The 13394-nt window shown below is 35.6% G+C and overlaps 1 protein-coding gene across 1 annotated transcript in view; it reads left to right on the forward strand.

The window, feature by feature from the left end:
• Window positions 1-455: 455 nt before the first annotated feature.
• LOC116410492 (mucin-5B-like) overlaps window positions 456-13394 on the forward strand; it is a 50771-nt gene continuing 37832 nt past the window's right edge. Inside the window, exons 1-2 of the mRNA XM_031901313.1 lie at window positions 456-469; window positions 9696-9794. Of these exons, the coding sequence (XP_031757173.1) occupies window positions 456-469; window positions 9696-9794 (113 nt within the window). The remainder of the gene's footprint in view (window positions 470-9695; window positions 9795-13394) is intronic.

A 13394-nucleotide genomic window follows, 5' to 3' on the forward strand; every position in this document is an offset into this window, starting at 1 on the left:
GGAGGGGCCCAGCACATGGCAACTCCTACCCAGCCCCCAGCTCACCCACTATTCACCCAACTATAAAGGAAGTAGACCCTGCAGTCTAGGTCCCTCTGTCCCCTGAGCCCCCCACGACCGCAGGGTCTGTTTCCTTTATAGGTGAGCCAGAGTTGTTGTAGAATAGCCTGTTTCGACATGGGAATCATGAATTATTCCTATTAATTAATGAATTTCCTATCAATTATTTAGAGTGGTTTTGGCACTGACCCCATTCTCTAACACCCCATAGAACAAATTGGTGTTTATCAGTTCAAAGCATTCAAGGTCATTTACAAAATGACACATGCTGAGGCCAAATTCTTTGCAGTTTATTAAAATACAGATATTATTTAGAATGTTTGGGGACCTGGGGTTTCCAGTAGCAAAAATATTTCAACATTAAATAAATACAATAAGATTATTTGGCCGCCAACATGGATTTATGCAGGTTAGTTACCATCAAGTACAAGGGTTTCCAGAAAGATTTGCAGGATACAATAGTGATCCTCTATAACCACAGAAATCATCAGTGACATGTGGCAGTACAGGTATGGGATCCCTTATCCGGAAACCCATTATCCCAAGTTCCGAATTACAGAAAGGCCATCTCCCATAGACTCCATTATAAGCAATATTCTTTATTTTCAAACACTTAAAATGAGGGATACAGAAGGCAAGAAGGGGGAGGGGAGTCAGTAAATCGACATTTACAGTAAGCATTTACAATTATGTCAAGTCCTGAGAACAAGTGTGGACCTGGTACAAATAATGATCTTATCTTAGGTTCTCTATTTTCCCACTCTCTCTGCCAAATTTGGTGCCTCACTTATTCATCTCTGGGGGTCAAGGGTCCCAGATTTTTCAATATAGCCCACTAGTGTTATGTAAGAAATGTGTGATTTCTTCCATTTTTCTCGTATCTTCTACTAGGTGGATCCTTTCATTGTAGGATGGGTGGGGGGTTGACTTCCAGTTGCGGGGAACCAATGTTTTCACTGCGTGGAGTAAATGTAAAGTAAGTGGGTCAGAGAGAACAGTATTCTATTCAGGGATAATATTCAGAAGGATCATTGGGACATCTGTTTCTTTGATTGTAATCTGGGTGATATTGGATATGTCTAAAATAACCTTGGCCCAAAATTGCTTCAGTGAGGGGCGCGCATACCAAATCTGTACATGGGTGCAAATAATTCTAATTTTTAATAATGATTTAATTTTTCTCAGTAATAATAAAACAGTACCTGTACTTGATCCCAACTAAGATATAATTACCCCTTATTGGGGGCAGAACAGTCCTATTGGGTTTATTTAATGGTTAAATGATTCCCTTTTCTCTGTAATAATAAAACAGTACCTGTACTTAACCCCAACTAAGATATAATTACCCCTTATTGGGGGCAGAACAGCCCTATTGGGTTTATTTAATGGTTAAATGATTTCCCTTTTCTCTGTAATAATAAAACAGTACCTGTACTTGATCCCACCTAAGATAATTAATCCTTATTGGAGGCAAAACAATCCTATTGGGTTTATTTAATATTTAAATGATTTTTAGCAGACTTAAATTATAGAGATAAAAATCGCGGAAAGATCCCTTCTCCGGAAAACCCCAGGTCCCGAGTATTCTGGATAGCAGGTTCCATACGTGTACTAGAGTCCTGTTCTTCTTCTTATTCTGTATATTGTCTTATATGGTATGTGATACAGATGCATCAGAGTAGTGTTTATTTGGTATTTAAATATATTATGTCTTTTGTTGTTATACCTTTTATAAAAACTCCACCTTTATACGATGTTCTTCCTGGATTCAAGCCAGTCTTTTGTTAAATAAAAGCATTGACTTGAGCACACTTTGAGGGATTTTCCTCTCTGGAAATCCCTGCTGTGTTTAAGGCCACACAGTCTTGGTAAACAATGCAGTTAACACTTGTTATATGGATTTTGCTATTCGGAGTGACTTTTTCATTAGTAAGAGGTAAGATAAAATTCTTAGAATATAGCTGTTTAATTCCTTTTTATTCCATGTAATGTCTCACTCTAGTATCTTAAGGATGAATGTTTTGTTACCTATTTTGTATGCATATGAAAGCCTGGGTTGTAGAGTATAAGCATCTGGGTTAATATATTCCATCATTTTATGGATACGTCAAGATATATTAACTTGTTTAGTAAATCCCAACTTTATTTTATGACCATGGGAATCTGTAATATTTGACACACACTACTATCTAATGGAGGATGGTACTTAACACAGCAGCCGTGTAGCATTTAGTTCAGAGCAGTGTCTGCAAGTCTGAATATAACCCTTGTGTCTTTGTGAATTTCCAAATTTAAAAAACATTCAGATAAACTGTGTAATATTGTTGTTCTGTAAAGGATAACAATATTAAATCCTGCAGGATGGTTAATGCCTATTTAACAAATGGAAAAAAATAATAAAGAGCTGTTGTATGAGAGCAAACCGAGTCATTAAAATAATATACTGTATGTTCTTACTCCGAGGTCTTTAAAGGGGCAGTATGCCACTGTTTAACATGAATTCAATAAGTAGTGCTTGTATTTACCATACTTTTTTTATGCACAGATAATCCTCCTGCAAAATGAATTTATGCTAACAAAACAGTCACAGCAAAGGGTAAAGGGAGGGGGTTACATACTGGGAATCTAATAATCTACCTCACAAGGATCAAACATGAAGTAGCTTCAGTTTCCCTGTTTGCCCTATTTAGCTCAAGACATAACAAAAAAAAAAAAATCATAGACAATAACAGGCAAAACGTATGTTCAGCACATTGAGCTCATGTTAAATCTCAGCCAATCCTAAAACTATAAAAAAAAATATTATGTTTGATTTGATACGGCCACAGCCATTTACATTTCTATGTGTTTTGGCTTTGAAAAAAACTGTCAGACTGGTACTCTGTGATATTTCAGGCAACATTATTTAAATAATTCTATTATAGCAGGAATTGATTTAGCAGACGAGATAAGAACATTTGTTTTCATATAATTCTCTTTGCATTGGCAGATTTTCTTAGGAAATAATGTTTTCAGTCATTGGACCCCTTATCCGGAAACCAATTATCCAGAAAGTTCCAAATTACGGAAAGGCCATCTCCCATAGACTCCATTTTAACCAAATAATTCACATTTTTAAAATGATTCCCATTTCTCTGTAATAATAAAACAGAACCTTGTACTTGATCCCAACTAAGATATAATTACCCCTTATTGGGGGCAGAACAGCCCTATTGGGTTTATTTAATGGTTAAATGATTCCCTTTTTCTCTGTAATAATAAAACAGTACCTGTACTTGATCCCAACTAAGATATAATTACCCCTTATTGGGGGCAGAACAGCCCTATTGGGTTTATTTAATGGTTAAATGATTCCCTTTTCTCTGTAATAATAAAACAATACCTGTACTTGATCCCAACTAAGATATAATTACCCCTTATTGGGGGCAGAACAGCCCTATTGGGTTTATTTAATGGTTAAATGGTTCCCTTTTCTCTGTAATAATAAAACAGTACCTGTACTTGATCCCAACTAAGATATAATTAATCCTTATTGGAGCCAAAACACTCCTATTGGGTTTAATTACTGTTTAATAACTGTTTAATTATTAATCTTTTCAGTAGATTTAAGATAGGAGATCCGAATTACGGAAAGACTCCTTATCTTATCCCAGGTCCCGAGCATTCTGGATAATAGGTCCCGTACCTGTACTTTGACCAATATCTTATAGATCTGTGCAGATCATACAATTGTGCAGTACTATGTATATTTGTTATCAGTTTAGATGATCACACTTATTTATAAACTAATTTTATTTTGAGGAATATAATAGTCTTAGTTAATACTCAGCATTGCTCTGTTTAATATATGTATGTCCTTGGTACATAAAAAATGCATGTATTCTAGGGTTACTTGAAAAGGCGTGCAACAATTTTTGTTTTTAAATATTGAATAATATTATTAGTATCATTAACAATAATGGGTTATACTTCAATACATATGGGTGTAAGCAATACTTTTTTTACTATACAGTGCAAACATAAATCTTGCTGGCTGATAAATGACCTTATCTCCTTACCTTTGATGTAACAGTTAATTCTCATACTGTGCCTTTGTCATAGAAAACAGATTTGAATGTATCACCGCCAAGTGGCAACTTAAATTTGTCCAGGTAAAATGTGTATTTACAGAAGGAGTGCATCAAAGTTCTTGACAAAAACGGTGCGGAGATCCAAAACCAGTAATCCATCATCTACCCAGTTGCATTCTGATAAATTCTTACACATCTAAACAAAGCTTCCTTTACCTGGAAGCCCATGATACAGACAGTTCCAAATGATGGAAAGGCCATCTCCTTAGACTCCATTATAAGTAAATAATTCTCCTTTTTGAAATTAATATTACTATACTTATTGGAAGCAAAATAATCCGATTGGGTTTAATTAATGTTTAAATGATTTTTTAGTCTTAAGGTGTGGAGATCCAAATTAAGGGGTCTTTCTGTAATTTGGATCTCCACACCTTCTACTAAAAAAATCAGAAATCCTCAGTTCATCTCACTATTCCATCAGAAAGTATTAAATCTGTTTTAAGTGAAGGTTTACGATTTTGCAGCAATTATGTAACAATGCAGATCCAGAGGACATATTAGGGGTAATTGATGTTTCCCATAGGTAGAATTAATAGACAACTAGGGGGCACTTAGGTGGCATTCCTATTGTGGGGTTGATTACTTCCTCCCTTTCTCTGGTTACCTTTAATGCTCTAATTCATTGTGTTGAGATGAATCTCAGGGGCTTCTATATACATATTTTTTGTTTTAAATCTGTCAAAATTATATTTTTGTAATTTTTCCATCTTCTCTTATTATATATTAAAATAGTTTAATTTCCAACATACTTACAGCTTATTTGACTTTTTTCTAATTTCCTCCATTTTTTCAAAAACTGAAAAAGTAAAAATTTCTGTGATTTTTTTCTTATGAAGTGGTGGTGGAAATGTGTTATTTCTTGTGGGAATCTAATGTGTTTTTTTTTATTTCTGTCAAAATCATCAGCTTTATCCTACTTGCATCTACTATTGTACATAAAATGCAAGAAGATAAAGGACTTCAGTAACATTTTCCATGTTCACTGCCATATTCAGTGCAATTTCAAAAACTCACTACTTTGTAAACAGAAAATTCATACGTTGATTGAAAAAAATGTAAATGGAATGAAAAAAAATTCTTTAAATGTCAAAAATTGTTAGTGTTTTTATTACAGGTGTGGGACCTGTTATCCAGAATGCTTGGGACACAGGGTTTTCTGGATAAGGGGCCTTTCTGTAATTTGGATCTCCAATACTTAAGTCTGCTACAAATCATTTAAATATTGAATAAACCAATAGGCTTGTTTTGCCTCCAATAAGGATTAATTATATCTTAGTTGGGATCAAGTACAGGTACTGTTTTATTATTACAGAGAAAAGGGAATCATTTAACCATTAAATAAACCCAATAGGACTGTTCTGCCCCCAATAAGGGGTAATTATATCTTAGTTGGGATCAAGTACAGGTACTGTTTTATTATTACAGAGAAAAGGGAATCATTTAACCATTAAATAAACCCAATAGGGCTGTTCTGCCCCCAATAAGGGGTAATTATATCTTAGTTGGGATCAAGTACAAGGTACTGTTTTATTATTACAGAGAAAAGGGAATCATTTAACCATTAAATAAACCCAATAGGGCTGTTCTGCCCCCAATAAGGGGTAATTATATCTTAGTTGGGATCAAGTACAAGGTACTGTTTTATTATTACAGACAGGCATTTTTCCTGTTTTTGGTTTTTTTTTTTGGAGGGGGGGGAATGCAATGAAGTCGCGCTGCGGAATATGTTGGCGCTTTATAAATAAATGTTAATAATAAATAATAAAGTCAATGGACTTTTATTGCTGCATTTTTTTCCCTACACAAACTACATACAATACAAGTCAATGTGCATGTATCATGGTCATATGTAGGATGGCTGGACAAAATCCCAGATTAGAAAGTACATAGTCCCATAATTTTTTAATAGCATTTATTATGTGTATCAAACAAATAACTCTTCTAATATTATCAGCTGTATGGCGTCTGGGGACACAGCATGTCTAATCTAATTGGATAAGGGAAGATAAAAGAATTAATATTCAGAACTTATTTGGGATAATAATTATCACAGTTCATATTGTTCTAGCCTTCATTAGCAGCAATTTGGGCTACAAGAGATTACAAAGCCCCCAAGTTCCCTTCTAGGATATGGTTAAAAGTAGTAGTTAAATATAGACTCAAATATTTTGTAATATAGGCTTGAAAATCAATTATTACAAAACATTTAATAGATTTAATGTTTTTTTGTACTATATTAAACATTAGGTCATTAGGTCTGGTCATTAGGTCTTGATGTTCAGTCAATATATGTGTAATATATGTGAAAGCAAGATTTGATTGGTTGAGTTAACTGCAATTTGGCAAGAGAAGGGGGTAGTTGTTTAGTAGAGGTCTGACTATCTAATAGTTATGGAATTCTATAAGTTTTGTGTGAGGATGAGCTGTTAAAATTCCTGAGATTGTTTTGATCGTATTTGGAAAGTTATGGATGACATTAAGGTCTTCTAACTTTTTCACTAGCTGTGTTTTTGCTTTATTATATTTGATGTATAACTTTTTATTGGACTATCTAATAGCCTCACAAAGATTTTTTTTTTGGTGGTTAAACTGTCAATTTGTTGGCATGTAGCAGGAATGGGGTTATTTTTGGGGTTTCTGATTTTTTTTCACATGTGTGAAAAAAGACATGTGTGCCTCCCAAAGGGAAGTTGGGAAGGAAAAAGAGCTTACCTTATTTTAAAAATAATTCTGTAGCACCTGTTTGCCCCAAACAATAGAACTGGGTGTGTTAAAGTTTGTCTGGCTTAACAATCAGACAAGTCAAAGTGAGGGTAACTTGAAAGTGGTCAGACCAAGCCATGGAAAATGATGTATTGTGGGTATTTAGGGTTAGGACAGAAGATAAAACTATGTCATCTATTCTGGTATAGACAGAATAAGGATGTAAGTAAAATGTGTAATCCAGAATATCTGGATGTTGTTCCTGCCTAATTTCTACTAATTTTAAATTACTTTACCTGACACCTTGATCTGCTTTTTACTGAGTATTGATCTAAGTTCCATTGAGTGGGGACCATTTAGTATGGTCCAGAGTGGGAGTTAGATATATGTTTGTGTCTCTTGCTGTTATCAGTTTGCCTTGTTGATATAGAAAAGTTTAATCTTGGTAGCATTGGACCTGTTCTTGTTGATTAGGGGCATAGTAACCTACTAAAGTAATTAGGGTGTTTTACAATTCCCCTATTGAAATTAGAAATATAATCTCTGCTTTAGCGATTTGCTTGATGGGATGAAAGTGGAGGCCTTTGCAAAAGATAGCCACACCTTTACTTTTGGAAGAAGTGGAAGCTAAATATAATTTAGGAAAGGGAATGCTAAGAAAGCCCTCTGTGTGCTTGGAAAAAGACAAAAAAAGTAATAATGAAGTTTGTGATAAATTATTAAAAGTGAGTGCTCTCTTATGTGGTGAAATTAAACCCTGGGTGTTGTGCAAGAATATTTAAGTGGAGAAAACATCAAAAATTAAAAATCTAAACCTTGTAGAAACAGTACAGTAAGAACATTTCACTAGTATAATATGATTACAAGCCCACCAACTGAAGGTGTGGGAACCATGGATCAGATGTATCATTCCCAATAGTGTAGCTGAGCCACAAAGGGTATACAAACAAAAAATAGGTAACAACAAAATGTAGTAAAACAAAAATATTTAGTCAAAGAAATTGGCTCACCCAGAGGATCCCAGTGCCATTTTCATTGTGGAGGAAATCATGGGTCATTCCAGGAACTCTGAAAAGACTTACAACCAAATATATGGTGATGTGGGATTCACAACAGAGGAATTTCTAGAGCTAAATTGAATGATGTTGATATCTTGTTGCATTACATTGGGGCAAAGGGGATTTTGAAGCCAAAGCTCTATCTGACTATAGAGAACTTGCAGAGACAGAAGACTGTTGAGCAAGATTGGTTCCTGATAAGGAGGAAGCAGTTAGTCCCAATTAAATTGCAATTTCCATGGTGTCTTCTGGTTTGGAGTGGAGGAATTATTCCCATTAAAAAGTTGGGAATATCCATCTGTAATAGATTTTATAGGTGACAAATCTGTAAACAATTTAATAGAATTAAGTAGAAAGCTTTCTTGCAAATTCTTATGTTATCCCTATGGGATCAGTTTTCAAGTTCTTCCACATTTAATTGTAAATCCAGGACTTGCTGATGGAGTTGAGCTAAGTTGGATTCTTGGGTTTCCTAGACAGCAGTAGCATCTTCCATCTGGGATTCATATGAACCTGTTTGGCAAGTTAGATCCTTGATTTCAGATGATAAAGTAGTGGAAACAGAATTAATAGCCTTTTCCATCTTTGAACGCAAAAGTCTCAGTTTTTTTCATTAACTCATTCTCATAATAACGTTGGAGAGGTTAATTGTATCACTGTAGTTGTAATCAAGAGGTAAGTGGCAGTTCTGGCTGTGGTGCTGAAGGCTGGGCCAGGTAGAAAATACTAAATTGGCATCGAGATTCAGAAATCTGCAGGCCTTGTATCTCCCAATCTGTTTCATCAGCCCCACAAAACAAATTAACTCACTAGAGGATGTGGACAGCATCAGAGCTACCACTCTATCAATTGATATCTGTGCAAGACAACAGTTGAGGCACAGAATTTTGCCTTGGGTAACGTCTTTGGGGTGCCCAATGCAAGAATTGGTGAATTAGGTAGCCAAGATTGCAAATGTGGATGATTAGATGCTGGCACCATTGAAAATAGCTTTAACCTTTTTACAACATTTTGATACTTAGCAAAGATTTAAAACAAAGATTAAAACAAAGACGGTTTGATATAAGGCTGAAAACAATTTCAAATTAAAGAACTGTTGAAAAAAAATATTAGTTATCCATGTAGTGTATAAGGATATACTTACTTTTAATACTGGTACAGTTAACAAAAATATTGGGTGGCAAATAATTATATGTAGTGATGGGCCAAATGTTTCGGCAGGCATGGATTCGCTGCGGAAAAATTAGCTGCACGTCCAAAAATTGTCGCCGGCATCAAAAAAGAATAGTCGCAGGCGTCAAAAGAATAGCCTCGCGACGAAATAATAGCCACGAGCGACGAAATAATAGCCGTGCGACGAAATAATAGCCGTGCGACAAAATAATAGCCGCGCGACAAAATAAAAGCCACGGGCGACGAAACAATAGCCGCGCGACAAAATAATAGCCACGGACGACGAAATAATAGCCGCGCAACAAAATAATAGCCGCGGGCGACGAAACAATACCCGCGCAACAAAATAATAGCCGCGGGCGACAATTTTTTTGACATTTTCGCCGTTTCGCTAATTTTTTGCCGTTTTGCGGATCTTTTGAAAGATTCGCAAATTTTTCGGCGAAGTGTAATGGAACAGATTCGCTCATCACTAATTATATGTCAATTAAACAAAATATATGTAATTATATTAACATAACATTGAGCACATTGCTCTAAATTATAATTTTCATTTTTGTTCTTATCATAGATGCAAAGCAACAATGCTATCAAATGGACAAGAATTCCAGAAAGGGGCAAAGGACATTCAATCAAAGGTTTCAGAGAAGTGCATATCTCTATGGTATTGGTAAGTGTAGATTTGATTAGAAAACATTAGAAAACATGGTCAAATATGTCAAAAATTTTGAAATATCTGTCATTTTCAGTTGTAGTAAAGATTATTATAAGCAATATTACACCAAAATGTAAAATTGCAAGTAAAGCTGAAATGAAAAACTTGATTTAATAAAAAAGGGACTTGGATAGTAATTATTATTGCACATACAAATATACAGCTACAAGGGATGCACTAAATTCATAACTGGAGCTGAATATTGAGTCCTCAGCAAAAGATTTGGCTAAACGATGAACCAAACCCTACATTGCATATTCCAATTTAACATAAGAAATTGAATCAGCTGTGCACACAGACTTGTCACATTCAGCTGTCCATAGTGTTTAAGTCACATGACCTAGGGTCAGGGGTTCAACCTAACGAAATCCAAACCCTAACGATTTGGCTAAATCCTGCAAAAAGTGCAGAATCCCCAAATGAATCTTAGAAATGTGTATGTGTATACAACTATCTCTGCATGCATTGTATAAGAGATAGAATGAGGTTTTTAGTTATAATCCTTTATCTGGTGATACCATTAGGTGTCAGAATTTGTTTGCAAGCGCAACTGAGCCCTCCTATCTACATTACAATATGTAATGGCAGCAGTTCCATCAGCTTAAGGACAACCATCAAGTACAGGAGGGCCCTATGATGGTGAATTGGGGAAGGAGAAGTAGTTGTGGGGTGTAGAGATGTAGCGAACTGTTCGCCGGCGAACTAATTCGCGCGAACATCGGGTGTTCGCGTTCGCGCAAATTCGCTGACTTTTGCCGATGTTCGCCACTTTGGGTTCGCCGCGTTTTTTTTTGGCGCCGCGTTTTTTCACCTTGGTTTTTCCGCTGCGTTTTTTCGCTTCTTTTTACCGCCTATGCATATACATAGGAATAGCTTGCGGGTTTTTTTGGCGTTATTTTTTGGCGTTTTTTTGGCGTTTTTTTTACAAAGTATTTTTCAGAGAAGTTTTTGCCCTTGATCCCCCTCCTGCATGCCACTGTCCAGGTCGTGGCACCCTTTAAACAACTTTAAAATCAGTTTTCTGGCCAGAAATGGCTTTTCTAGGTTTTAAAGTTCACCTTCCCATTGAAGTCTATGGGGTTCGCAAAGTTCGCGAATATTAGCGAGTTTTGGCGAAAGTCCGCGAACGGGTTCGCGAACATTTTCGGCGATGTTCGCTACATCACTAGTGGGGTGCAGATTTGGGTGTAGACTATCTAGGTCACAGAAGCAGAAATCCTGAAGCATTCTTGTAGTCAGACACAGCCAATAAGCCTCAAATAGGAGTCAAAATATAAAATAAGTATGCACTGGAACTTAAAGACCTTTTTAGATGCTGCAATTTGTTCAATGTATGATAGTTAAATGGTTTAAGGTAGGATGTCTCAAACAATATTTTAGACTCTTCAAGGAAGTATCAAAACCAACCTCTCAAACAGAAATCTCTGTGTCATACAACCAACCTCTATTACACCTGAACAAAAAAGGAAAAAGTTGTGCACACCACTAAATTTTAAACCATTAAGCGAGGGTGCAATGAGGCTGGGACCTCAAAATTCATATAGACAACAACAAGAGATCCTCTGCACTCATCCATAATCAATACTGTGTATATATAGGACATCACATTCTGTGCATTAAGCTACCAAGCAATGGTCTCACGTTTAAAAAGAAGAGGTATTGGTTGTCTCTATATTGCAATAAACGTCAAGCTGGCCAACTACATCAAAGTCATCCCCTCTGACCAGTCCTACACTTACCTATATGCTTATACATTTTTTTCATCTTGTTTTTTTCCATATAACATGGTTTTAATCATACCAACCGTTTGCAACACTTGAGAGCCAAAGAATTTTTCAGTGCAATCTGATAGCTTGTGGACCAAACTGAATGTGATGACTTCCTTTGTTACAACCTCAAAACTTCTAGCATAAAGCCAGACATACTGTCTCCAACTAAAGGAGCACATGGGATGTAACAGTTATTACTCCTCTGGGAAATATTTTTTTTAACTGCAATATATTATTGAGATTAGGAACTTCCACTTTGGGAACCACATGACCTTTGTAAGTTAATTGTGATAAAATGATTGTAACACTGGACACAAGAATACACAGGGTGTTACCATAGAAAACATGTTGTACAGTACAATTAGAACACAACAAAGCACCAACTATGATTAATATGTTCTTAACTCTTTAAAGGGTTATTAAATACTGTGTTATACAATAAATGTTACACTATCTTAGACCTGACATACATAAAAAGCAATAATTACATCAGTCATTCCATTTCTGATCAAATTCTTCAAATTTAGAAATTTTACTTTTGGTATCATGCCCCAGAGAATGGACTGCAGGTGTTAGTAAGCTGTGGAATGGTAGAAATCAAGATCACAATTCTGATTATGATATTTGATTGTAATAGTAATGTACCAAGTTTCCATATTTATTCCTATCCCATAAATATTTACAGTGTTGAAATCTTTAAAGGTGTTATATCATATGCATTTAGGATAATTTTACAGAATAAATCAGTCAACATGATTTTCAGAGAAAACTTTGTTAACCAAATGTACTTACTTTTTACAATGAGTAAATAGGAACTTTAGAATTGATACTTATTTAAACAGTAGATTGCACTCTACTTATAGATAATAGACTAAATCTGCCCATACATAGAAATATCCACTTTGGTATAATCTTTGGTTTGGTAAAATCTCCAAATGAATGTATATTTGCCTGAGTTTGAAGAGACCTGAATCCTCAGACTTTTTTTTTCTTACAAATTTCTCACTCAATGTAAGAACATGTTTGTAGTTTTGGCCCTCTGAAGAAAGTAAGGCAGTGTATGTCTAATGCTGTGCAGGGGACACACAAGGTTAATTTTCTTTACTGCTTAGGAAGGGGAGGGAGCACATGGCTCACCCTCTTTGGTCTTTACCTATTATAAGGGGTTAGTGCTGAGCAAATTTGTTCGACAAGCATTTGCTGTGAAATTTAGCATTTTGCCATTGGTATATATTTTGCATTTAACTGTCACAAACATCCAGGGTAACATACATTCCCCGTAAGTAAAGTAAGGAAAAAAACAGTGGTCATGTAAAAAAAAGTTGCAGTTGCATCAAAAAAGTTAGGTTGTGTCCAAAAAGTAACGTATGTCCCCAAATAGTTCGCTGTTTAGTTAAATTTTCATTAGTTTTCTAATGAAATGTGCTGGGGTGAATGTGCTGGAGTGCCTGGTAAAAAAGGCCTTAGTGTCAGTTTTTTGCCTTAAGAAGGCAACAACCTTTGTGTAGTGGGGGGGGGGGGTAAACAGTGTACAGATGCGTGACAGACAGAGAAGCTTAGCAATATTCTGCTCTACTGAGGAGAAGCAGAATAGAATTAACACTCCCCAGGAGTATGCCCCTGACAAAGACCCTCCTTTTCTGGTGGGGGTCGAAATGCATTGGTTTTTTTTCATGTAAATAAATATTTTTCTAATATTAATTTGGAGTGCCCTACTTTCTCTCTTTATTTTTAATACACCCTAGATGAAAATTACTTAATTGTAGGGGCAACAATGGGAATGGGA

The sequence above is a fragment of the Xenopus tropicalis genome, chromosome 4 (genome assembly GCF_000004195.4).
Source record: "Xenopus tropicalis strain Nigerian chromosome 4, UCB_Xtro_10.0, whole genome shotgun sequence".
NCBI lineage: Eukaryota > Metazoa > Chordata > Amphibia > Anura > Pipidae > Xenopus > Xenopus tropicalis.